This window comes from Cucurbita pepo, chromosome LG18 (assembly GCF_002806865.2).
Source record: "Cucurbita pepo subsp. pepo cultivar mu-cu-16 chromosome LG18, ASM280686v2, whole genome shotgun sequence".
NCBI lineage: Eukaryota > Viridiplantae > Streptophyta > Magnoliopsida > Cucurbitales > Cucurbitaceae > Cucurbita > Cucurbita pepo.
The window spans coordinates 3,847,885-3,873,786 of NC_036655.1; the positions used below are offsets into that span (position 1 = coordinate 3,847,885).

The following is a 25,902-nucleotide window of genomic DNA, read 5'->3' on the forward strand; positions in this document are numbered from 1 at the left end:
ATCTTTTTCCCCGACTCAATCATAAAAACTCCAAAGTTAAGCACGTGAGTGAAGAAAAAACATGTTAAAATGACCCGTATTGGTTTGTGGGGGATAAATCTTTCACTCTTAGAAACGAGAAGTAAGTAACGTGACCATGTTACACGAGAATATAGGAGTTATCAAATGTCCAATCTGAATTTTGAATCCTAAACATAGGACATTACCGATCCAATGGACATGTCGTGATTTTTAAATGTGGTCAAAGCAATTTTAATTTTTTAATTCACAACTATATATATATATATATATATATATATATAACTTCCAACGTTTTAATCCATTGTATAAAATTATAATATTATTACAACTTTGTATTGGATGATTGTGACAATCCATTTTGGTTGGAACTATATGGATATTTAATTATAATCAAATGACTTTGTGGATCACGATGAGATTAATAATCATTGGTTAATCAATAATTAAGCTTCATTTAATCATTTAAGTTGCCTAAGTCCAACTTCAATGTGTTGATTTTCCTTTTTTTTTAAATATCGATTATAGTGTTCAAAGATTTTGATCGGTCAAAACTGATCTGTACGGGTTGGGAGGGTGTATCCGGATTGAGCTCGAGAAATTTTTTGGACCGATCAGATATTTCGGGATGGTCGGATTGGTGACTCGAACAACCTGAAAAAGAATTTAAAATCCAACCCAACCCTCTATTTTCGAGTTGGGTTGGATTGTCGGGTTGTCCTTTTTATATATATATATATTATTTTAAGAAACCTACCTGTCCACATTATATGTTAGGTTAATGACTAAAATCTCATAAAAGTAAGATATGGAACGTTCACAAGTTACGACCCATCACTAATATCGATGACAAAAGTCAAATATTCTTAAAATTTTCATAATAGTCTTAAAAGCAGGGTTCGGTTGTAACCCTATTTTTTAGTTGACCGGATTGGACCGACCAAATAAAAAAGTCAACCGACAAATACATCCGAATGTTCGATTTTCCAAAAATTATAACCTAACTCAAACCGGAAAAAAAAAAATCTAACACAACTCAATTTTTATAGTTTTAGTTAAGTAGTCCAAGTTGATCCGGTAATCCGGCTAACTCGAACTACTTAATCTAAAAGTTGAATTTTTTGAAAACCAAAAATTGGGTTGGTTAGTGAGTTCACATTTTTTCTATTGGGTCAATCCGACCGGGTTATTTTCCATTTAGACCGTGGGCTTATGTTAGAACGACAAACTTCTTTTTCCATTTTGGGCTTATTTTCCTTTGAAGCCCAATTTTTATTCTATTTGTACGAGTCACGCCCGGTTTGAAATGATTTTTAAGTACAAAAAATATATATATATATTTTTAAGCACTCGAACAATCATTTCAAATAAACTCTCAAGAACAAGAACGAGATACCTTTAGTTGTTACATTTCTACCATACAAGAACGAGTATGGTTCATTTGAGACCAAAAGATTATAGATTCAAATCTTTTAACTTTGAATGTTGCTAAAAATTGTTACTATAATTTGCATAATTTGGTGTTAGAGTGCTCTAGAAGATACCTTAATTTAATATTTTTAACGATATGTCCTTCATCCTCTCATTTTACCACCCTCTTCCGACGATCATAGTTGACGTAGTTGGGTCACCTTTCTCGATACCTTCTATCATCACTTCCTCCATTCACGTAAACCATCGTAGTTATCGTCGCACGTCGTCAAGTGAAAATTTGTTCTATCTTCGACAAAAGAGTCTCTCTGGATTTGCTCCTTCGTTTTCGAGACAAAGACTATCTACGACCACGACCACACTAAAGCAAGGAGAATAACGAGAGAAGAACAAATCATTTTTTTAATAAGAATAACAAGGAGAATAACGATAATCATTGACGTAGAAGATTTTCGAATCTATAGTCAACGATTATCGAAAAACAATTACATTACTTAACAGATTCAGTGAATAATTTCGTTTTAGACGCTTTATCGTGTACATACAATCAACAAATTCAATCGATTAACGAGTGTATTAACTAAAATCGATCAAACCCGGACGGAAGAACAAGAACACACTTCGTACCCTTGAAAATACATCGAAGAAAATGAAGAATTTCCTTGATTCTTTCATTAGTTTTCAAACTTCCACCAATTTGAAGCATCAAACAAAGCTTCCCAACAGCCCCAACCTCCACCATCTCCTCAGCAACTCCGAAATTCCCAACGTTGTTCTTACAAACATGGTACAAAATCCTAACCGCCTTCTCGTTGCTAAAATTCGACACTCGAAGAATCTTCCTCGCCACGACCGCCATCCCGCCTCCGTGTCGGAGCAGCTCAGCCCGACCTTCGGCACATTCACAAAGCTGGTCCATGGCCATAATTGCCAACTCGCATTCTCTTCCGACGGTGGAGTTCAAAAGCAGCTCGACGAGGTCGAAAACGACACCGTGTTTCACGGCTTTGATACGGTTCCGACCAAATGGGGCCAAGTGGAGGAGGATTTTGAGGGTGGGTTTTATGGCAATTTGGTCGTTTAAGGCTCTTGAGAGTTGGATGAAGAGGTTGTCTTTTGTGAACGTTTTGTGGGTTTGGTCGGAAATGGAGTAGAGGGAGCTTAGGAAGGCTATGGCGGCCGCTCGAGATCTCGAGGTTTTGGTTACGGCAACGATGGAGATTACAGCATCGATGAGGTTAGCATTTTGGATTAAGAGATGTTCGAGGAGAGTAGTGGGTGAATTGATGTTCGAAATGATTTCTATAGCTTTTTCTACAATGACTTCCTCATTCTCGTCCTCGGGATTGTTCAACATTGAAGCTAAGAACTCCATAGATCGAGCATCCTAAACATATTATCGATCATAATGTTTCATTACCGAGTCGAAAGTAGATGATTGTTGTGTAAACAGTAATTGTGTGTTAAACGTACAAGAAGACAGAGACCATTTATAGCTCAAACTCGATAAACAAACGAATACTATTCAAGTAGATAGCACGAGCCAAGTTATACAATTAGTAATAAATCTTAATTATTATCCTCAAATAAATTATTTTAATAAAATTATATAAACTTTTATTTAATACAATAAAATAATTATACCCGTCATATTTCAAAAATAAAATATATGGTCGGAAAATAAGCTTTTTTGAAATCTAGGGTTGTTTTTATTTTTGAAATCGGGCTAACTATAACAACTCAAGCCCACAGCTAACAAATATTGTTCACTTTAGCACGTTATGTATCATCGTCAGCTTCACGATTTTAAAAACAGAAAGGTTTGCACACCGATGTTTCGTTTTCCTCTCAATCCCGTGGATCTAACCCTAATCCCGTTTTTCTCTCCAATCCCGTGGATCTAACCCTAATCCTTTAATATTATCGGAGGAAAATAAGATTTTTTTTTTTAAAATAAGAAAAAAGAAAATTAAATAGTATGAATGCTTGCCTGCAAGTAGATTTTGTTCCTCTCAGTCTCAGCCAAGAAAGCTTCCAATTTGTTGAGGCACTCGAGCCTTGAGCTTCTACCTCTCATTGCCTCCTTAAGGATCACCTTAACAACATGCCCTCCATCACCCTCACCCTTAGGGCTTCGGACCCGCTCCGCCCCGTGCTCGGCGTTGACGCAGCACCACCCTTGAATCACCCGACGCAGCGTATGGTTCGGCGTCAAATCTGTACCGATCAGTGGCTGCTTTGTCACCAGGCAGTTCTTGCAAAACAAGAGCCATTTCTCTATGCTCTCTCTATTGTATGTGATCCCGGTCGATATCGTCACTGGGTCGCTCATGATTTGTAGAGAAATCGGGCACAGAAAGTCGGAAGGAACCTCGATTTCGGCCATGGCTTGGTTGTGGCTTTATGGCTTGTTTGTGGCTTTTATATGGGTGAGGGAAGGAGAATAGAGATCGGGTAGATAGCGTCTTAAATTCGGAAAAATTATTCATTCAATCGGGTCGTCATCCAATAATCGTTTTTCATTCAAAACCTATCGAATCTAATAAATGTTTTGATAAAAATTAATTAAAATATTATTTTTAAATATTTGACCGTATATGAAATTATTAGTCACGTTATTCCAACTCTTCAAATATGCTTAGTTTTGAGATATTCTATGTTTAGTGACCTCCGAGAAATTTTTTAGAATATATGTGAGTGCGGATAAAATAGACTAAAAAACTCGTGTTGATTTGTGGGGATAGTTTTCACTCGTATAAGCAATTCTAGACAAATATTGTAACGACCCAGATCCACCGCTAGCGGATATTGTCCTCAAGGCTTTAAAACGCGTCTCCTAGGGGAAGGTTTCCACACCCTTATAAACTGTGTTTTGTTCTCCTCTTCAACCAATGTCAGACATCATAAATATGTAACGTGGTCATGTTGCAAGGGAATGTTGGGGACATCAAGTGTCGAGTTCAGGTCTTAAATTCTGGGCATGAGATGTTACAAATATATATATATATATATATTTAATCAAACAACACGTGTAACAGCTCAAACCCACAGTTAGGAAACAACACTTCTAACAGACCAAGTCCACCGCTTGTCGGTTTTGGTCCGTTAGAGAGATTTAAACATTTTTTTTTTGAAGGAATGTTTCATTTCTCTCTCCAACAAACAGGGATCTCACAGCATGTCCGGTTGGAAGCATATTACTTTATACATTCAACGATATAAAATTGTCAGTAACATTGTTTCAGCTCTCTCGAATAATTTCTCGACCAATAAAATCGATCAAAATTATTTAGAGAGAGAGAGAGAATTGGGAAGACTTTTTAAAGGGTTTGAAAAGTATAGAGAGAGAAAGAGAAGAATTTAATGGAAAGTCCAAAACTTTGACTTTTTTTTTTTTTTTTTTTTTTTTTTTTTTTTTTTTTTTTTTTTTTTTTNATGAATAAGGTGGAAAAGTTAAGTGTTTGTAGGGTATGTCGGCGTTGGAATTATTATTATTTTTTGTCAATAAACATGTTTATTTATTTATCTATATATATATATATATATTGTTGACTTTTTATCAAACTTTTATTTCTTATTATTTCTAATTAATAAATGACATTTATGACTTTATTAAATTTAATTCAATTCTTGGAATTATAAAATTTTCAAACTTTAAAAAAAAAAATTGATTATTACGAAATTTTTCGTTAAAATTAGTTATGAACATTGTACGATAAACTGATAGCTCGAGAATGTAACGTCTTGTTTTATCAAAATAAATAAATAAAATATTCAGTCGCTGAAAATTCTACGAGGGTCGGGGAATTATGTTCCCCACGTTACACAGAGTCGTCAACCAACGAAGCCCTTGACGCTCAGCTAATGCCAGACGCCCTCGAACCACCTGCAAAGAAGACGGAGGAAAACCCCGAACCTACCTGCAACCTGTTGTTGTCATACAAAACACTATAAAAGGTTTATTATAGTGTTTTTCTTTAACAATGTATGAATTTATTGACGTAGCTAGTTGTGGGAGAACAAATAAGTAAAATCAATTTAAATAAACAAAATGTGAAAAATTATAATGATATAAACGAGAAATTTAGTAAATAGTTTGTTACTCATCTCGGTTGAAGAGAGGAACGAAACATTGGGTGTGAAAACCTCTCCCTAGTAGACACGTTTTTAAGACCATGAGGTTGATGACAATACGTAACGGGTTAAAATGGACAATATTTGTTAGTAGTGGGCTTGGATTGTTACAAATGGTATCAGAGCCAGACATCGAGCGATGTGTCAACAAGAATACTCGGTCCCAAGAGAGGTGGATTGTGAGATCACAGGTTGGAGACTAAACATTTCTTATAAGGTGTGGAAAAATCTCCGTAACATACTCATTTTCTAAAAATAAATAAATAAATATTTTTTTGTTTTTCCTTTATTATTTTTCTTTTTTTAAAAAAAAAAAAAATGGAAGGTAAAGTATTTTTAATTATTATTTTAAAAATATTTTAAAAAGTATTCTTCTTGTTTCCTTTGGTCCCGTTTTGACTCACACTTAATAACTATTGTGCTTTTAAGAATTAGGTTCCCGACCTGCCTGTCATAACTTCGTTTTAAGCCTACTAAAGTTGACGATCTCGTTCTATTATTGTCTTCGAAATTGAAGGTCAACTTGAATTAGTTTTTTAAATACTTAAAAAGTCGATTCAAACAGGTCGTTCTCTAACTCAACGGCCTAAAAACATTGGTTAGGGTTTGAATATTTTACACGTTCAACGAAAGATGATCCGAAAATTGGTGGGATTGCGAAAGACCAAAAACTTGTGGTTCCTAATGAAATAGGTCACCGAGCAACTTGGTGGTAATATAACTTCACCTCACTGATTGTCTTCAATAGCGTTAACTATTTAAGTCTCGTAAAACACTTTAATGTTCATTATTAAAGTCTGCACGTTTATCAAGAAACTTCATCTTCTCAATCACTCTCGTTCATGCTAATTTTCGAAATTTTAACACATTAAAGACTGTAAAATGATTATTTATGTAATATACTACATCGGTGGGAGAGGAAAACAAAAGTGTTTTAAAAACGTTGAGAGTAAATCCGAAAGGAAAAGCCTAAAGACGACAATATCTACTAGCTGAAGCTACAATAAAACCAAAATTTAATTATAAAAATGATAACAGTGGACAATATATAGACGGAAACCGTTATCATCAATAAAAAAAATGTTAAAAATGTTCTTACCACCGATGTATGGATAGGATTTTGAGTCCTCTGTTCTACTGACTGATAACTGAGCAATACCGGCCATTTGCTTTCCTACACATTATCCTTATTGTCAATAGCAGATTTGAACCGGTAATACGAGGATTTTTAGTCCTCTGCTGTACTAACTGAGCTATACCGGCCATTTCCTTTCCTACACATTATCCTTATTGTCAATAGCAGATTTGAACCGGTAATACGAGGATTTTCAGTCCTCTGCTGTACTAATTGAGCTATACCAGCCATTTCGGAAAACTTTTACCTACATCTCAAAAATCATCTTCATTTTCCATTTTTTTTAAGAGTACTAAACGGTACCGTAAAAGTTTTTTAGTTACTAAACTTTAGAAAATTCAAAAATATTTTTTTAATACTTTTGTAATAATAATTTTTTATTTTTTTAATTTAAAAATATTATTAAATTTTTTTAAAAATATTTTATTTATTTTTATTAATTTAGCTTTAAAATTAAAATAAAATATTTTCTTCCCATTTAATTTTTTAACTAACTATACACATGAACCCTCGTGTCTCATCTGCAATAAATACTCTTATCGAACGGTATAGACACCTCTAAACCTTAAGCCTATAATGCACGTGATTAAAATTAAATTTTTATAGTATAATATAAATTATGAACAAATAAGATTTTACGAGATTAAATAATAAATATTTAACACAAAATTAAAAATAAATGAAAGAGACTCCGACTAAAAAAATCACAAAATTTCAATTTTTATATTTGCGAAATTCTTTATTTATTTTTAATAAAGACACGGATAATTTTTTAATAAATATAATTTATATTAATATAAAATTATCGTAATAAATTCAATAATATTTCATAAATGAAATATAATATAACATTTAATAAATATTCAACTTAATTACAAAACCTCAAAAATATAAATTTATTTATTTACTAATACATTAATTTTGGTGTCTTATTTTATATTTTATATTTTAAATATATTTATATTTTAGGCGAGACGAAAAATCTTTCTCAGCTCCCTCTCGTGTTCCCATATAAATGAGGATTCCCCACAGATAAAAAAAAAATATATATATAATAGCAATTCCAGTACTCAAGAATAATTTTCTAGTATTTCTCGTGTTATAAAATTTGGGTGAATTACCATTCACTGTTATTGTATTTCATCAATGTATTTACTTTAAAGTTATATTTACATACTCGTTAATTATAGTCGTAAAGTATACTTAGTGAATAATTATGGTCATAAAATATGAATGTTTCAAACTCTTTAAATGTATATGTAAGGTCAAGAGTTTCATTTTGAAGCTGTATAAAATCATGTATGTTGTATTTGTAGGGAGACTTGAAAAATATAGTAAAAGGAGCATTTGTGCTTTCTTCAGCCAAATGATTAAGTCTCTATGCAATTCTAAGCCGTTTAGGTTGTATGTAGAAACATCAATCTTGCTTGTAGGGTGATTCGAATTTCAAACAAGTGTTTTTGTACTAAAATATTTGATATGGAAGAATCATTCAAGATAGACATGATCAATCTTACTTGTGGAGTAATCCGAATCTCAAACAAGTGTTCTTAACTTAAGATATTAAATCAAGAAGAATCATTCAAACTAGACATAATCGATTTTTATATGTATATGTATATGTATATATTATTGTTTTTAATATTTTTTTAAAACGTAACCTGAGTTGCTCGAATTGGATGGATTGTGGCTTTCAGGTGTCGGATTTTCCGAGTTTCTCACAATCCATCCCTTCCCGTCATCGTCTTCAACCATACAGCTTCTTCTCAGGTACTCTCAACCGAGTTTGATCCGATACCTTCACAATTGGGCAGAAGGAGGTTCAATTTCGGCTCACCGATTCAACTGCAAACTCAAACACAACGCAGCTTTTTTATGGGTGAGGCCAATAAATCCACCTCCACCGCCGAGGAGGACTTGTTGCTCAAGACCTTCTTCGCCGAAGTTAGCGAAGTTGAAAGAGATAACGAAGTTATCAGGTCTCTCTCCTCTCTTTCGCTCAATTTTGTTATCCCCAAGCATCGTTTTCTTCTCATGTTTTGGTGGTGTATGGCATTGATTTTAGTTAAGAGGCATTAGGGTTTGTGGGGGTTTTCACACGGTATATCATCGGTATGCTAGTGATTTTTAGTTCCTTATCTAGGAGTGTGCGAATTTGTTGTTTGTTGTGTGCGTTTACTTGGATCTTGTAATGCTTGATGATTAGAATTGAGTTCACTTGGTTAACGTGAGGATTTATTTTTGGGAATTATATCTCTTGATCGTATTCGTTGGAAATGAGAATCTGTATTAGTATGGCTATGGGATGCTTTGTAAACACTTGGATTAGATTGGATTTTTTGTTCTGAAAAAATTGCACTCCTCGCCCAAGGCCCTATACGTTGGAGATATCAAGGGACCCTGGGCCTTAGCCAATGGGATTGCCCGTTGGGTGGATTTTTGATTGTATGGAATCCTTTTGGAGACAGAAATGCCAACTTAGATAGTTAATATGGTGATAAGAACTCGAACTCAACTCTGTTCTGTAGGTTGGTGTCGTGTAGACGAAGAAACTCCATTGCAAAAGTTTCGTCCGTGGATGGAATAAGTTCCTTGCCTGATGATGAAGCTAATAGGAGAAGTTTATGGATTTGTTTAAGAAGCTTATGGGGCCATTCTTGAAATTCAATCTCATATTTTAATCTGGCGTAACTATTCATTGAAGAGGAAGTTAGAAGCAATTATAGACATAGGATTGTATAAGTTACTTGGCCCCGAAGGATTTATGATGGAATTTAGTACGAAAGGGTGGAACATTCGATAGAGATTTCATCTGTGCAAAATGGTTGTGGAGTAGAGAGTCTTTGTGGCACAAATTTGGTGTAACTTATAAGTATATACAATCTAAAGTAAAATGGCTGTTACATGCAAAGTTGTAGATACCATACAGATTCCTCTGTTACACCGTCTGAGATAAAAAGAAAAATTAAATCCATGACTTAAAATAGCTAGATTGTTGTATTCTGGTGTTAAGTTTGCATCAATCCACACTATTAATGTACTCTAGACAGGCATATCTTTTGTAATTTCTATTATCTCTATCGCTATGCTAGAGGATTTCTCATCTGCTTCTATATCTTTCCTAACCATGAAATATAGATCGACACCCCTTCTTGGATCTTAGAATAAGAATCTATGGTTTGTCCCTGCTTTAAATACCTCCTGTTAGTCACTCTTTAGTTAGAAGATATTTAGCGGGGAACTTCTCTTATATTGCAGTTTCTATTAAGTTATAGATTTTCTGTTATCATGATTCATCCCCTGCCTTGTTACATTTACCACAATATTTGAAAATTTTCCTAGGAGAATGTCAAAGACTTTGAATTTGAGATTATGTAGTTTGTGTTTTGTTTGTCTTTTGGAAAGTCTAATTTTGTCTCGACATGTGTCTAAGTGTGTTTGGAGTCACGTCCATTTGTGGTATTTTTGGGAGATTGGCAAACAGAATATCATCATCATGCCAATGAAGAATGGAGACTCCGGGACAGGGAATATGAGAAAAAGGAATTCTATCACAAGCAGACTAAACTAACAAGAAAATGAGGATTCTGGTTTTATTTCTTATTCTCGTTCTTGCAAGCCAACCATTACCTAAATGTATTGCTCTCATGACCCCTTCAAATCTTTCAACTGGAAGCATTTTCTCCAAATGTTTAGCGGTTTTGCTTGGAATTTTGAACAAAAAAGAGTTGGCAAGTGAGAATCTAAGCTAGGATTGATGGAGGATGAAGTTGATCTTTCCCCTTTGGATGAATGTGGTTACTTATATTTTTTTCAAGTATGGAGTTAAACAACAATAGTGCTATGATAAGTTGAGTTCAGCCATTTTTTACATGAAAATACTGGAAAGATTATTTTTCTTCAATGTCATTGACAACATTTCAGCCTACTGAAAGGAAGTAACATGACATGCCATCAGCTTAATATTGAATATTAAGGCCTCATAATTTTGTTTGTTTCTTATACTTTCATTTTCTTAATGAAAGCTGGTTTCTCATGGGCAAAAAAAAAAAAAAAAAAAATCATTTGGGAAATGTTTTGATCATTTGTAACAGTCTATTTGGTTTCACGAAACTGAGGTATAACTTATGTGGAACCTGCCTCCATAACATCTTTCTGCCACTTTTTAGGGTGGGATAAGGAAGCATGGAGAATAAGATAGAATTAAAATTTTAAGATCAATTATCAAAGTGAGCCCAACTCAGCAATAATTGACATGTATTCCTTCATTTGAGAGCACAACTCAACTTTTTAGGGTGGTATAATTTTGTAGTTTGAAGGGCTCCTTTTGTTGGGTTGGTTTTTGTATGCCATTCTATATTCTTTCTTTTCTCAATGAAAGCTTGATCTAAAAAAATGGTATCATGTATTGGACTCAGATAAGGGAAACATAGAAATCAACGTCCATCCGAGGAGGGAAAGTGTTGTGGGACCCAAGATCATAACAATTAATTATAAATAGCTTGTACATCGAGTGATTAGAGAGGAAAATATAAATTAAGGTAGGAGAAGATATGGTTGGGAAGTTGGGGACTGATGTTTCAATGTTTCTACTTGATAGACTCGTTAAATTTTCTTATAATCATCATTGTCTATTTAATTTATTTTCCTTTAAAATTAATCCAATTGAATAGCTTTTTTCTGGGAATCTTCTTTTGCCTCTATGTCCAACAAGGGTACCTCGTTCCTGCTTTTGTACTTAATTCTGTTGATACTATGTTGAATGTTGATTATTTGAATTAGAAGTTCTGGTTTAAGTTTAATTTATATCAAAATTCTCTGTCTTGCTTGTAATATAATCAAATCTTTTTTCATGTACTATCCACAATTATGGTGTTGGTATTATCTTTTGTAACGTTTGGGAGACTTATCTCTCTAGGATCTTGTCCTGCTTCAAATTGAATCCCTTCGAGTATCTGAAGTTACCATTTGATGCAACTCCAGAAGAGGTGAAAAGACAATATCGTAAGGTAATTGCTTTGCATGAAATCTGGTCTTGAACAGGACTGTTTCTATAAGTACATGTGCCCTTGAGATTCGGCGAATTCACTTTAAAATGCCTAATTATTTGTAGTTATCATTGCTGGTTCACCCTGATAAATGTAAGCATCCACAGTCGAAAGAAGCATTTGCAGGTATATTGACTTATGATATTACTTTTGTCTAGTTTAATGTTTTGCATTCAAGGCGATATAGATTTTATTTTAACTGTCCGTGCATGTAATATCCAACTAATATCAGTTTGTTGATGCTTGGCAGCATTGGCAAAAGCACAGCAGCTATTACTTGATGAGCAGGAAAGGGGTTATATTCTTAGCCAAGTCAATGCAGCAAAAGGCAAGTGATCTAATGCTTTTAGTGAGATAACAAAAAGAATGGGGCTACATGCACTATAGGCGGGGAATAAAATTTGTGCCTACCCATATCTATATCTTACCATTGCATTGCACTTTAGTTGACAAAGTTTCTTGATTGCATTGCCTCCATATGAGTTAGGGAAATTGATGTTTTTGCGTATTTAGATTACACCATATCAAATAAAGCCTCAAACTACTCGGCGAAGAAAATTTTAACCTTCTCAAAATGCAGTTTTTTTTTTTTAATTTTTTGTGAGGAATGAATTTGATTGATAAACGAAATACAGAAAAGACCATAGCCACAAAGTGAAGTAGTTACATAAGCATCATAAAATCCAGCTTTGTTTAGTTTTTTATCCATTATATCATGGAAACTAATCATTTATATCTTACAATCTTAGAGCCTTTACAAAATTATGGCTGAAGAATTTGAATTGAATCTACCGTGATTATTCTTCTTAAACACTAACCCTAGTCTATGTCTAAGTGTAAGTCCACTAATTTAAAAGACTTTGGTTTTGACTCATTTCAGTATCTTGCCTAGTGCCTGCCTTAGCAACCTTACTCATATATGGTGCAGTAATATCCACATCCATTTGTGCTTATATGTTGAAGGTTCTCCTAATTACAAGGGTTCATTTACATGACCTAGATCCTTAAATTTCTGGATACGCTGACTTCATGGCCCGTAGATATTCTTTCTATGGAGTTGAGAGAAATTTTCTCACTTGTGCTTATTTTGAACTTCAGAAGAACTTCTAGCAAAGAGGAAGAAACATTTGAAGAAAGATACAGCTTCGAAAATAAAATCATTGGTTGAAGAGGTTAGCTGAATTCCTTTATTTTCCACATTTCATATGCTCTTATTACCTTTATGTTCTAATTGCAATATCAATGGAGTCCATTTATGGTTCAAATCTAGAGTTGGATCATGAGGCTTCCATCTGTGAATTAACAGAGGTCTTTCTCTTATCATGTTGTGAATGAAAAAAAAAAATTGTGGAAAAGTTGATGAATGTTATTTTGTTCACTAAAGTCACGTTTGTCGCAATGAAAGTATCGTTTTGCATTAAAAAAAGAATAATAATAAATAAAGGTAAGGTACGGCAAGGGAAAAGTAATTAATCGGCTTCCTTAACTAAGACTTATATTTATATACAATAATTTGCATCTAACATGTTGTAAAAATCTTCCTCCAACTGGCCTGATTGATTTGTTACAAGGGCAGCTTAACCATCCTCTATGTAATGTCTTTATGAGAAACCTTCCAACTGCTCTTCATTCCCTATCTGTAATGCATTTAGCTTGCTGACGAAATACTGGATTTGAATTTATATAAAGGTTCAATTGATTGTCACACTCGAAATTACGATACTATCCGTTGATGTATTCACATGATTTATGTATAGTATATGTCATAGTTCTGTATTTTGATTTCCACGACCTTTTATGCCATGGTTTGACACAGGGAAAATACGAGCAGCAGTATGAGCGTACAGAAGAATTCAAGCAAGAGTTAAAATTGAAAGTTCGAGAAATATTAACAGATCAAGAATGGAGGAGAAGAAAGATGCAGATGAGGGTATGCAGGACGCTCAGATAATTTCATATTCCTCTGGATTCTTGGATTGTTCATTATCTATATTGCTTTTCTTTCATATAGATTTCTGAGGAAGAAGGAAGATTGAAAAAAGATGAAGAAGAAACAAAAGAAATGTGGAAGAAAAAGCGTGAGCATGAAGAGCAGTGGGAAGGAACAAGAGAACAAAGGGTTAGTATTTAACACAACGTCTCATAGGCATGCTGTCCTGTTGGTTCTGTAACACTGTAGAACTTTCAACTTTTGCCTGTTGGTATGCTTCTGGAGGAAAGGAAAAAATGACCATTCCGACTTTTCCCTTCGGGAAATGCCATCTTAATGAAATGAGGCATATCCTGGTTAAGATATATTGAATTTGTTTATATGATAATGGGGGGATTACTAGGTTAGAAGGGAAAAGTCTATGAATTCGTGCTTTCGGTTTTCTGGTTCTATTATCTGATTTGACACCTTCGAGTTTTCTGTTGACCATTGAGCGATCGACATGAACGTTTAATGCGACAAGCACATGGAAGAATTAGTCGCTTTATGCTAAATGTTCAACTTCGAATTAGAACATGGAGTTTCGAGTCTTTGATTTCTTCACCGAACTTTTAATAGAACAAATAGTTGAATTTGCACTTACGCTTTTCGTTTTTTTCGATGTCGTCATCAGGTTTCAAGCTGGAGAGATTTTATGAAGGGTGGAAAGAAGGTAAGATGATATGTATTTGGTTTGCGGTGTTATACAGACGGATGTCTGTGATTATTAATGGCCATAATTTGAGTAACTTGTGTGTGGTACAGGCTAAGAAAGGAGAAACTCGACCACCAAAGCTGAAGACTGAGGACCCCAACAAATCATACGTGCAGCGGCCAGTAAAGCGAGGTTAATTGGTTCTATTTCATATAAAATTTGCACTGCATCCACTTCTAGGCTCCGGCGAATTCTAGGGAGATTGTGGTTGTAGGCTGACTCTAGTTTCAGATCTTATTATTACTCGCTTGTAAACTACGCAGTTAGAATGCCAAGTCTTATTCATACAATATCATTGTAGCACTAATGCTTTGTAGTTTGGTTTTGTGATATAAATAGAGCATTTTAAGAATTGACTGTCAGCTCGGGGAGATGATGCGTCGGTCTGAGGGTAACATGTTTGATAGTTGAGTTTTATGCCGTCAGTTTGAGGACATGCTTAATAGTTGAGTTTTATGCCCTTGATTTGAGGGATGCGACGGTTTGAGGATAATATGTTTGACAGTTGAGTTCTATGCAGTTGGTTTGAGGGTAACATGTATGATAGTTGAGTTTTATGCCGTCGGTTTGAGGGTAACATGTTTGATAGTTGAGTTTTATGCCATCAATTTGATGGATGCGTCAGTTTGAGGACATGCTTAATAGTTGAATTTTATGCCCTTGATTTGAGGGATGCGACGGTTTGAGGATAATATGTTTGACAGTTGAGTTCTATGCAGTTGGTTTGAGGGTAACATGTATGATAGTTGAGTTTTATGCCGTCGGTTTGAGGGTAACATGTTTGATAGTTGAGTTTTATGCCATCAATTTGATGGATGCGTCAGTTTGAGGACATGCTTAATAGTTGAATTTTATGCCCTTGATTTGAGGGATGCGACGGTTTGAGGATAATATGTTTGACAGTTGAGTTCTATGCAGTCGGTTTGAGGGTAACATGTATGATAGTTGAGTTTTATGCCGTCGGTTCGAGGGATGCGTTAGTTTGAGGGTAACATGTTTGATAGTTGAGTTTTATGCCATCAGTTTGATGGATGCGTCAGTTTGAGGACATGCTTAATAGTTGAGTTTTATGCTCTCGATTTGAGGGATCCGTCGGTTTGAGGGTAACATGTTTGATAGTTGAGTTTTATGCCGTCGGTTCGAGGGATACGTTAGTTTGAGGGTAACATGTATGATAGTTGAGTTTTATGCCGTCGGTTCGAGGGATGCGTTAGTTTGAGGGTAACATGTTTGATAGTTGAGTTTTATGCTGTTGATTTGAGAGATGCGTCAGTTTGAAGGTAACATATTTGATAGTAAGGAGCCTATTTTCCACGTGATTATATGTTAGCGAACACCTTCGTAGGATAATCAAGGTTTGGATTGCATTTTCAAATGTTTTATTTTGAAAAGAAAAGAAAAGAAAAAAACATTTTCATGATGAAACACTTGAATCTGAATTCTTAAAATATTGTTTTTTTAATGTTAAATGGAAACTTTTTCAAAAAGACTCTTGCACCATCTTTTACTCTTTCCTTTATTTTTCTCATGACCGTTGTTGCTCATTGTTGACCACTGCCACCTCATCATCTCATCATGAACGACTGTGCAATTTTAAATACAAATTTGAAAGTATTTTAATTAGAGATGTGCTATTTAACTTGAGTTAAAAATTCATCCTAATTGAGGACGAGGGAGGGATGAGAGATTTCCCTCTATCAGCTAAACAAGGTCGGAGACGAGCGTTTGGTTCTATTCAAGATAATCGTGCTCTTGAGGCGATGGAGGGAGGAGAGATTTCCCTCTATCAGCTAAACAAGGCCGGAGACGAGGGTTTGGTTCTATTCAAGAGAACCGTGCTCTTAAGACGATGGAGGGATGAGAGATTTCCCTCTATCAGCTAAACAAGGCCGGAGACGAGGGTTTGGTTCTATTCAAGATAACCGTGCCCTTAATTGAGAGATTTCCCTCTATTAGCTAAACAAGACCAGAGACGAGGGTTTGATTCTATTCAAGATAACTGTACCCTTAATCAAATTATTGTAAATTGTATTGAAATGAATTACAATACGCAAAATTATAACATCATCGGGATAATCGGGATCAAAATAGACATTTTTATGTTAATAATAAACAACTAAAGCAAATAATTAATTAGCTCTTAGAAGAAAAAAAAAAAATTAATTACTAGAATTTACTAGAACTAAATATCGGAAGTAACATAAATTATTTAACAACATCATATAAAAATTCGTTTACTAATTCAAATGGATTTATCATTGTAAATATTAATTAGTTCGTTAATTAAGCTTAATCACGAAATTTATTACTAACCTTTATCGAACTAATTGATTGATATTATATTATCTCGTACTTTTCACGATACACATATATTTAATTGAATAACATCTATTAATATATTTTTTGATTTAAATTTTATTTTTATTCCATTTTAAACGGAGCTATTTTACTTTATAATAATAATTTATTTTAAATTATCCAGTAACAATTATTTATTTACTCATGAACATATGTCGTATAAATACAGAATTTAAATTTTCTAATTATTAAAAATAATAATAGTCTTTAAATGAAATTTATAATTCATCAATCCGAGTATTTATTTAATTTATACTGACTAGTTAAATGTAAAAAAAAATTAATAACTAGGAAATTCAAATAAATTATATAAAAAAATTGAATAACTAAAATATGATTAAATTAAATTAAAAAAAAAAGTATTTAGATTGGGGAATTTAAAACAAAAAAATATATAAAAAAAAAAAAACTATTTTTATCATCCATTTTTAATTGAAGAAAGAGGACAACAAGTGTGGAGGGCGTGACACGCGCCAGAAAGAGCGCGTGGGAGAGGTAAGAATATAGTTGTCCGGGCCCCATTGGATTTTGAGGCAAAAAAAAAAAAACACCTAGGAAGTAGGAGGTGAAATTTTCTGTTAAAGGAAAGAAAAAAAGGCTTGGACCCGTCTTCGGTAATTCCGGTGACCATAGTCCTCCATTTCCCCCCTCTCCGCCGCCGTACCGCCACGGCTGCTGTTCATCCACCGTACGCTAATTCCTCACGTTCCTACGATCTCAATTCTATCCTAAAAGCACAGGTATTCGTCCATGGAAGACGTGTTGTTGTTGTTGTTGTTATTGTTATGTACATTATTGTGATACCGGGTAAATTTTGGCAGATTTTGGGCTTATTGGGAGAGAGAAAACATCGTATTCGTTTCTCATCTCTCTCTCTCTCTCTCACTTTTGTATTGTACGTATGTCTTTGAAGGGGCCGCTGAGATTGTCATCGGAGTTTTGATTTTTTTGTGTTTTTTTTTTTTTTTTTTNGGGGGGAATTACGGGTGAAGAGGTAGAGAAGGTTGCGGGGATTGTATTTTTATTGTAGCGCTACTTTTGGGATTGATTGAAACAGAGGATTCGAGCTCTAGGGTTCCGGCGATGGGAGTTGGATGATTTCATGTGGATGGATGGTTGGGTTAGGAATTTGAATGTTGACGGAGATTGGTGTTTGTTGTGAATTTTAGTTCGGATCTCTACGAGTAGGGGTTTGAATCAAAGGGTTGATGGGGATGGAAGTCGATTCGTCTATGTTGTCCGAGGTCGATCACGATCTGGCGCAGGACCAGAACACAGCGTCGCCGCCTGCGGAAATGGAGGGAGACCAGGATGGGGAGCAAACTTCTGAGGGAAATGGATCTTCAATACAGTCGCCGGCCGCATCCCAACAGCAGCAGTCGTCTACGCCGCAGGTTCAGCAAATCCCAGTTTTGGGGCCGAGACATGCGCCAACGTACTCGGTGGTGAATGCGTTAATGGATAAGAAGGAAGATGGCCCTGGGCCGCGCTGCGGCCACACATTGACTGCGGTGTGTGCTGTTGGTGAGGATGGGACTCCGGGATACATAGGGCCGAGGCTTATCTTGTTTGGCGGTGCCACTGCTCTCGAGGGCAACTCTGCAGCCTCAGGGACTCCTACATCCGCCGGAAGTGCTGGCATCCGTATGTTTCTCTTATCATTTTACTTTTAGGTTGCTCCTCCCTCTTTTTGGGATTCTGCCTGAAGCTTACTGCTTTTTTGCTGGAATTTCTTGGTCGTAGTATCAACTGAAAACTGTACATGGAGTTTGCACGCAGCCTTTTGTGTCTCTATTCAATTTTCATTTTATATGATTGTTCTTCTGCTTGCTATTTGATCGAATTACTTCTCTGCTCTTAGCTTATATCAATGCAGAACTAAAGGTTAAGCAATTTTCCAGTTCTATAGAATGTGCTGATTATTTAGTGTCATCAACTGACGTTGGGCTAAGGTGTGCATGATATCTTCAATTTGAGATCCCAAGAAACATTTGAGGCACAAATTGATGAGAGCATTTGACTCAATTTTGATTGTATGGCTAGGAACCATTATGATTTGTAATGGTTCTCTTGCTCAGGTGTAGGATAGATTTCTTATCCTTTCCACTTTTTAACATCCCCCCGGCCAAAAGAATATATGCTCTTAATCAGTTGTGGCTATGAATACCTACTGGTATCGACAAAAATCATCACAAGTTTTTGCAGATTATCTTAAATAATCGATGGTGTCAGGTCTCTACCCTCTGTCTATTGATTTTAATATTGAGGTTTCTACCCTATTTGTATGATGTTTATTCCGCTAGCTTACTAGCCTCTCTGATATATAAATGTTTCGAGTCGCCTACTCTTGTTCTTTTATTCTAGTCTGCAGATAATTTTGGAGAGATAGTTGGTATCTCCCTGTCAGGGTGGGGAACAGCCTTCGGGCTTCCCTGTTAACACATATGGTTAAGGCTTGTGTTGAGTGCAGGGAACATGAAATTTGACCTGTAGAAAGTGTTTTTTTTTTCTTCTTATAATTTGATTTGAATTGTTAAACCAAAGGATCATCTATCGTTGATTCCTTAATTTTATCTCTTAGTTTACTCGGGGGTTTTTTATGGGGTTCTATAGTGATGATTTTTAATAGCATTTTTCTGTTTTATTTTATTCTACCTTTATGCTTGACAATTTTGTGCCACTAATTGAGCAGGATTAGCTGGTGCCACTGCTGATGTGCATTGTTATGATGTTTTAACAAATAAATGGTCCAGGTAAGCTTTAGAGAATGCTATTTTCTTGCCAACTTGTTTTCTTTTTTACTTCTCAATGCATTACTTTAGTCAATGGATTATTTTTTTAGGGTAACTCCACTTGGAGAACCACCCACCCCAAGGGCTGCTCATGTAGCTACTGCTGTGGGAACAATGGTAGTTATTCAGGTATCTTTCTGTCAAATAATCCCACTTAAGTTCTCATCACATGCGGAATCACGTTTTAGATTTATTGATCAATATTATAATTTATTTAGGTCCCTTTATTTCAATGTAGGGTGGAATTGGTCCCGCTGGTTTATCTTCTGAGGATCTTCATGTCCTTGACCTCACGCAGCATCGTCCAAGATGGCACAGGTTAGAATTTTGTAGTTGTTCTTTCTTGTTGTTTGTTTTTTTAAGTTTGATCTTAATAATAGATCGTTCCAAATCCTGTAGGGTTGCTGTGCATGGTCGTGGCCCGGGGGCACGTTATGGACATGTAATGGCTTTGGTTGGACAAAGATACCTCATGGTAGTTGGCGGCAATGATGGCAAGTCACTTTGTCTCACCTTAAATGAATGTAGTTTATTATTTATTGTTTCTTGAGAAGCCCATTGCTTTCCTTTTTTTTTTTCTTTTTTTTTTTCTGCTATTACTTTTTGAGATTCCATGTAAGCCTTTGAGTCAAGATGCCATATGCCGTATCATGTGTTACTAGGTTATAATCTGACTCCTTATTCATATGTGTTTGGTAAAGGTTGAGACAGAGAAGAATACTTCTATTTTAGTTTGTGGAGGTGTATGCTTGACATGCTTTATCGGACAATGGGGTTATGAGAACCCTTGAGTGGGCTGTTGAGAGTCGTGTACCAACAAGAGGTGTGGTGTGCGATATTTCTGTATTGCTTAAGCTTTGTGAAGAACCTTGATAGTGTTAGAGGTCGACTAAGAGGTTCTTGAGTTACATATCAATGAGCTTTAATTTAGAAGGGATATGAAGTGCAAGATGTTTGGTCCTTATAGTGCCTAGATAACAAGTTCAGAATGTTCTTTTTATTTATTTTTTAAATAAGAACATGCATAGAGGGTTCTTTTCTATTTTTCATTTTATAAGCAAATATAAGGACCACAAGTTTCTCAATCCACTCCTTCATTCTTGTTGCTACAATAAATTCTTAAAATTTCACACACTGTCCAATGTTTCATAATTTATATTTAATATTTTGAAAATGTATATAAGGAACTATACTTTGAACCTGTTCAAATGGGCTGCATCGCTTTAGATGGAGTACAAACAAAAGAAACCATATTATTGGCATTAAAAGAGGTACAGAATAAATGCAAAGAAACTCCCTTAAATTTCTTTAGGAATAGTATAAGGAAGCACCTCAATGAGTCAACAAGAAGAAATTACTTTGGGAGTTCTTTGGCATGTTTGATGTTTTGCAGTATTGTGGGGGTAGTAACTGCTAAACTCTTACAAATAAAAGCATACCAAGAACCTATATGGTTTTTGATTTGTTCAAATCTTTCCTCTCTATTTACTTGTTTGCCTCAAAAATGTGTTGACGCCTTTCTGACCAAGTAGGGTCACCTCCTTTGAAATCTTTTAGTTACATTTAGACCTTCCATGAGGACTAGTCATTTAAATACTCACTTTTGTCGGATGTCTTCACATTGCAAATACATGATACTTAGATGTGGGTGGAGAATCAACAAATTCTTTAAAAAGGGACTTTATGGAAACTATTCTAACAGCATCTTTTGAGACCAACACCTTTTTATCTTCTTATCTCGTAATTGGAACACCCTCAAATCCATGTAAAAGCTCAGAAATTCACTTATTTCTTCATCTCTGAGATTTCTTCTCTTGAATTATGATAAATTTCCATGATTTACAATCTTCTTGATATGCTTACAAAATCAACATATCTTTCTCCCTGGAACTTAAAAAAAAACTTTGTAAACCTTAGGGCTAAAGAACAATTTTCCACCCATATATCTATCACTCCAAAAGGGCGTATTCCTGCCATTGCCTACCCTAATAGAAAAGAATCTGTCAAAGGTATCTTTAAGCTTTATAATGTTCCATCAAAAGTTTTTTGGACATTCTTTTCACTTTGTAAACCACCCAATATTCTTTTTTCCATGTATGTCATAGCCACCGCTTACGCCATAATTCACTTGGTTGGTTCATATGGAAACTTTCGTAACTTAGCTATTATCTTATTTTAGATGAATCTTGTTTAACTATTTGATTGCACTACTCAGGAAAACGGCCACTGACTGATGTATGGGCACTGGATACAGCTGCCAAGCCTTATGAATGGCGTAAGTTAGAACCTGAAGGCGAGGGTCCACCTCCTTGCATGTAAGTTTACCCATTCTCTTGTTTCAATCACCTTCCCCCCGGGGTAAATTGTCTTATAGTTTTGCTACCTCGCTCATTGTAAATTGGGAAGGTCTTTTGTAAGCATCATGGTCATGTCCTTTTTGTAAATTTCAAACATCAATGAAGTTGTCTCTTTTATATATAATATATATAAAAGGAAACAATTCGTTCGTGTATGAAATTTACAAAAGAGTGAGAAGAATGCACCAATCCCAAGGAATTACAATAAAATTGTCAATCTGAGCTTAACTCAATTGGTTAAGGTATATATTCTTTAAGCTTAACTCAATTGAATAAGGTATATATCCTTTGACCAGTAGGTTAGATGTTCAAATCCCCATCCCCACATATTTTTTAACTTAAAATAAATGTCTCTGCATCTCATTTACACTTGTATGCATGTCTGCCTATAATTATTTGTGACAAGGTGTACCAGGGTTGAAATAAAAAAAGAAAAGGAAAAAACAAGCTCTGAAAAGATTTGCAAATCTTTCAAACCAAGGCCTTGAAGATAAGGGTCGAGTTTGGTGATGGTGAATTGCCTAATAAATATATAATAATTATTAAAAAAAATTTGGGGTTAAGATTGGGATTTGGATAAGGTAGGTACGTTTGGGGTAAGATGTTCAAATGGGGTTCTTTGAAACTAAGTAAAAATAACTGCGATGTAGAGTTTAAGGTCATTAATGATTAGGTCTAATGTTAGCACTTTGCTAAGTTTGAATGGTTAATGGATCAATTAGAATACGTGAGGGCGAAAATGTTATCTATAGTTGGAGGGTGCAATTGTCTCCTAGCTTAAGCTGGCTTGTGCAAAGTTCCATTTTTTTTAAAAAATTTATTTATTTTGAGGTTGTGCTTGAACCATGGATTTAATTTTGATAATTTTATTGTTGGAAAGTATGAACTTCCTTTTACTATTTACCCTTGGCTCTGTATGATTTTCTGTGGATGTTATCAGATTATCCCTAATCTAGCTTTTAATACCTTAATTAGGTATGCAACTGCAAGTGCTCGCTCTGATGGTCTTCTTCTGCTATGTGGAGGAAGGGATGCAAACAGTGTGGTGAGTTAAAAAGTGTCAATCCTTCTATAGTATTTATTATTTGTGGGTGGTTGCTTCCGTTTTTTTTTTTTTTTTTTTTTTTTTTTTTTTTTTTTTTTTTTTTTTTTTTTTTNTTTTTTTTTTTTTTTTTTTTTTTTTTTTTTTTTTTTTTTTTTTTTTTTTTTTTTTTTGTGCGGATTGATGTCTAATATTAGGAGTTATTAACTCGAATATCTTATTTCTTTCCATCTATCAATGAAAAATTGTTTCCTTTTTGAAAAGAAAAAAAAAAAAGTACGATGCCTACTTAGTCGTGAGTCTCTAATACGTAATTTGTGCTTACTAGTGTCAACAAGTGGTGTCCAACAAGTATTTAACTGGTATTCAGTTCGACATATATCTATTGTGGCAACATCGTAATTTGTGCTTACTAGTGTCAACATATGGTGTCCTACAAGTATTCAGCTTGTATTCAGTTCAACATATATCTATTGTGGCAACATGTGTTTGAGGCGTATCCAGCAAGTCTTAGAGTGTTCTGTTTGTGTCAACTCACAGACATATTCTCTATTCTCAAGTGCATAGCTTGGTGCAATAACGTCCATTAATTCCTTTTTATTCTATTTCAGTTTTGTTCTATCATTATATGTTAATTCAAACAAAGAAAAGAAACGAAAAAACATAAGGGAGGATTGAATTAATCCCGTTGTTAACTATTTTTTCTTAGGTTTTATACTGTCATGAATGTTCCATGTGTTATGTTTATATTATTGGAGTATGCTACCCATGTTGCATTATATATGTTAATTTTATATTATACTTTGTTCATTTTCTGATCTTTTTTTAGCCATTGGCAAGTGCCTATGGGCTAGCTAAACACAGAGATGGTCGTTGGGAATGGGCAATTGCTCCTGGTGTCTCACCATCTGCAAGATATCAACATGCTGCTGTAAGATTTATTTTGTCCTTTTTGATTTTGGCCTCTCTGTACACTATGGGAAGTCTGGACATGCGTTTGTAATTCTTTCAGATCTTTGTAAATGCACGACTCCATGTTTCTGGAGGAGCACTTGGTGGGGGCCGTATGGTGGAAGATTCATCAAGTATTGCAGGTTCTTGTTTTTCCCTACTCATGCTCCAATTTTTATTAGATATTATTTTTAACAAGAAACAAACTTTTCATTAATTGATAACAAGGAAGAGAATTGTTCAGATATACAATCCCCCAGAGGGAGAGAAAAGAAAAACAAAAACAGAACTTTAAAAAAAAAAGAAGAGAACATTAAAAGGAAGAAATACTTATGACTTAGTTTATAAAGGAGGTGGGCCCTGAGGTCGCTGGGTGTAAAAAAAAAAGGATTGTGAGACTAGCTACGTATTAAATTATACTTCATGGTTTTACACTCATTGGAAATATGGCCAATATGGCTCTACTTTTTAGCTTTTATGTTTTTGAAATTGTTATATTTAATTTATATGGAATTTCTCAACTTGAACAATAAAAACTTTACTGTTTTCTACTGTTTTTTTAGTGTTGGATACCGCAGCAGGCATCTGGTGTGATACAAAATCAGTTGTAACCAGTCCTAGGACAGGAAGATACAGTGCAGATGCTGCCGGTGGGGATGCTGCAGTTGAGTTAACAAGGCGTTGTAGGCATGCAGCTGCTGCTGTGGGTGACTTGATCTTCATTTATGGTGGTTTGCGGGGTGGTAAGTAATGAAAGTATCCACATTTGGCTTTGAGATGTCCATTATTAATTTTTCTGTGATGATTTATTGGGCAAGTGATAACTTCATTTCTTCTACAACTTATTTAGAACTTCGTAGGTAGTGCAAGTGCGTTTTAATCAAATTTGGTTATGGATCCTCCATTGGCTTCTGATGTCAAATTTTGGATGATGTGATTTTTCTATTATGCAACTCTTCTCTTGTTTGGCGAGGTTGCGGTGTAACATGTTATATTATTGTTTAGGGGTGTTGCTTGATGACCTTCTTGTTGCTGAAGATCTAGCAGCTGCTGAAACTACAAGTGCAGCTTCACATGCTGCAGCTTCAGCTGCTACATCCGGCATTCAGTCTGGGCGGCTGTCAGGAAAATATGCATTTAACGATGAAAGGAGTAGACAGGCCATTCATGTTGTAGCTCCTGATGGTGCTGTAGTGCTGGGAAACCCTGTAGCTCCTTCTATAAGTGGTGACATGTATACTGATATAAGCACTGAAAATGCTATGCTTCAGGGCCCTCGGTAAAACAGAAGTTTCTTGATCTGATTTTTGTTTAATACTTAGTTGTTGCTTGCCACATGCTTTACCAATGCATCTTGTCTCTCTTCAGGAGACTAAATAAAGGTGTTGAGTATTTGGTTGAAGCATCAGCTGCAGAAGCTGAGGCCATTAGTGCAACATTGGCTGCTGCCAAGGCCCGACGAGTACAAGACAATGGGGAAGTTGAACTGCCTGACAGAGATCGAGGAGCAGAGGCTACTCCTAGTGGGACACAAATATCTAGCTTGATAAAGCCCGATTCAGATGCATTGACTAACATTGCTCCATCTGGAGTTCGATTGCATCATAGAGCTGTCAGTCTTTGATTTCGGTTACCCTTTTGAATGTGATCTCAATTACTACGTAACTAAACCTCAATTAGATCAAACTGGATGGCTAATATTTTGTCCCATTTGTTTCAGGTGGTTGTAGCCGCTGAAACTAGTGGGGCTTTAGGCGGTCTGGTTAGGCAACTTTCAATTGATCAGTTTGAAAATGAAGGTCGTCGTGTGAGCTATGGTACCCCAGAGAGTGCAACTGCAGCAAGGAAGCTTCTGGATCGACAGATGTCCATTAACAGTGTTCCAAAAACGGTATTAACTATTATTAAGTATATTAAAACTGAATTATTAGTTTTTTTTTTTTTTTTTTTAA

At 35.1% G+C, this 25,902-nt stretch overlaps 3 protein-coding genes across 3 annotated transcripts in view; 2 read left to right on the forward strand and 1 right to left on the reverse strand.

Annotated features, from left to right (window-relative positions):
• Window positions 1-1,983: 1,983 nt before the first annotated feature.
• Window positions 1,984-3,835, reverse strand: LOC111780661 (E3 ubiquitin-protein ligase PUB22-like). Its single transcript, XM_023661128.1, has 2 exons — window positions 3,440-3,835; window positions 1,984-2,836 (listed from the first exon to the last, which is right to left on the reverse strand). The coding sequence occupies exons 1-2, from the start codon at window positions 3,833-3,835 to the stop codon at window positions 2,030-2,032; spliced, it is 1,203 nt and encodes a 400-aa protein (XP_023516896.1). The 3' UTR covers window positions 1,984-2,029.
• Window positions 3,836-8,380: 4,545 nt separating this feature from the next.
• Window positions 8,381-14,812, forward strand: LOC111780733 (dnaJ homolog subfamily C member 8-like). The gene is made up of 9 exons (XM_023661220.1): window positions 8,381-8,697; window positions 11,637-11,727; window positions 11,832-11,892; window positions 12,017-12,094; window positions 12,865-12,938; window positions 13,583-13,696; window positions 13,778-13,885; window positions 14,370-14,408; window positions 14,501-14,812. Exons 1-9 carry the CDS (start codon window positions 8,594-8,596, stop codon window positions 14,585-14,587), a joined length of 756 nt encoding a protein of 251 aa, XP_023516988.1. The 5' UTR covers window positions 8,381-8,593; the 3' UTR covers window positions 14,588-14,812.
• A 2,974-nt stretch (window positions 14,813-17,786) lies between these two features.
• LOC111779740 (serine/threonine-protein phosphatase BSL3-like) overlaps window positions 17,787-25,902 on the forward strand; it is a 13,410-nt gene continuing 5,294 nt past the window's right edge. The window contains exons 1-13 of the mRNA XM_023659861.1: window positions 17,787-18,452; window positions 19,501-19,561; window positions 19,651-19,729; window positions 19,839-19,918; window positions 20,000-20,094; window positions 21,816-21,915; window positions 22,933-23,002; window positions 23,829-23,930; window positions 24,012-24,093; window positions 24,514-24,693; window positions 24,956-25,229; window positions 25,319-25,562; window positions 25,671-25,841. Of these exons, the coding sequence (XP_023515629.1) occupies window positions 18,017-18,452; window positions 19,501-19,561; window positions 19,651-19,729; window positions 19,839-19,918; window positions 20,000-20,094; window positions 21,816-21,915; window positions 22,933-23,002; window positions 23,829-23,930; window positions 24,012-24,093; window positions 24,514-24,693; window positions 24,956-25,229; window positions 25,319-25,562; window positions 25,671-25,841 (1,974 nt within the window). The 5' untranslated portion in view covers window positions 17,787-18,016. The remainder of the gene's footprint in view (window positions 18,453-19,500; window positions 19,562-19,650; window positions 19,730-19,838; window positions 19,919-19,999; window positions 20,095-21,815; window positions 21,916-22,932; window positions 23,003-23,828; window positions 23,931-24,011; window positions 24,094-24,513; window positions 24,694-24,955; window positions 25,230-25,318; window positions 25,563-25,670; window positions 25,842-25,902) is intronic.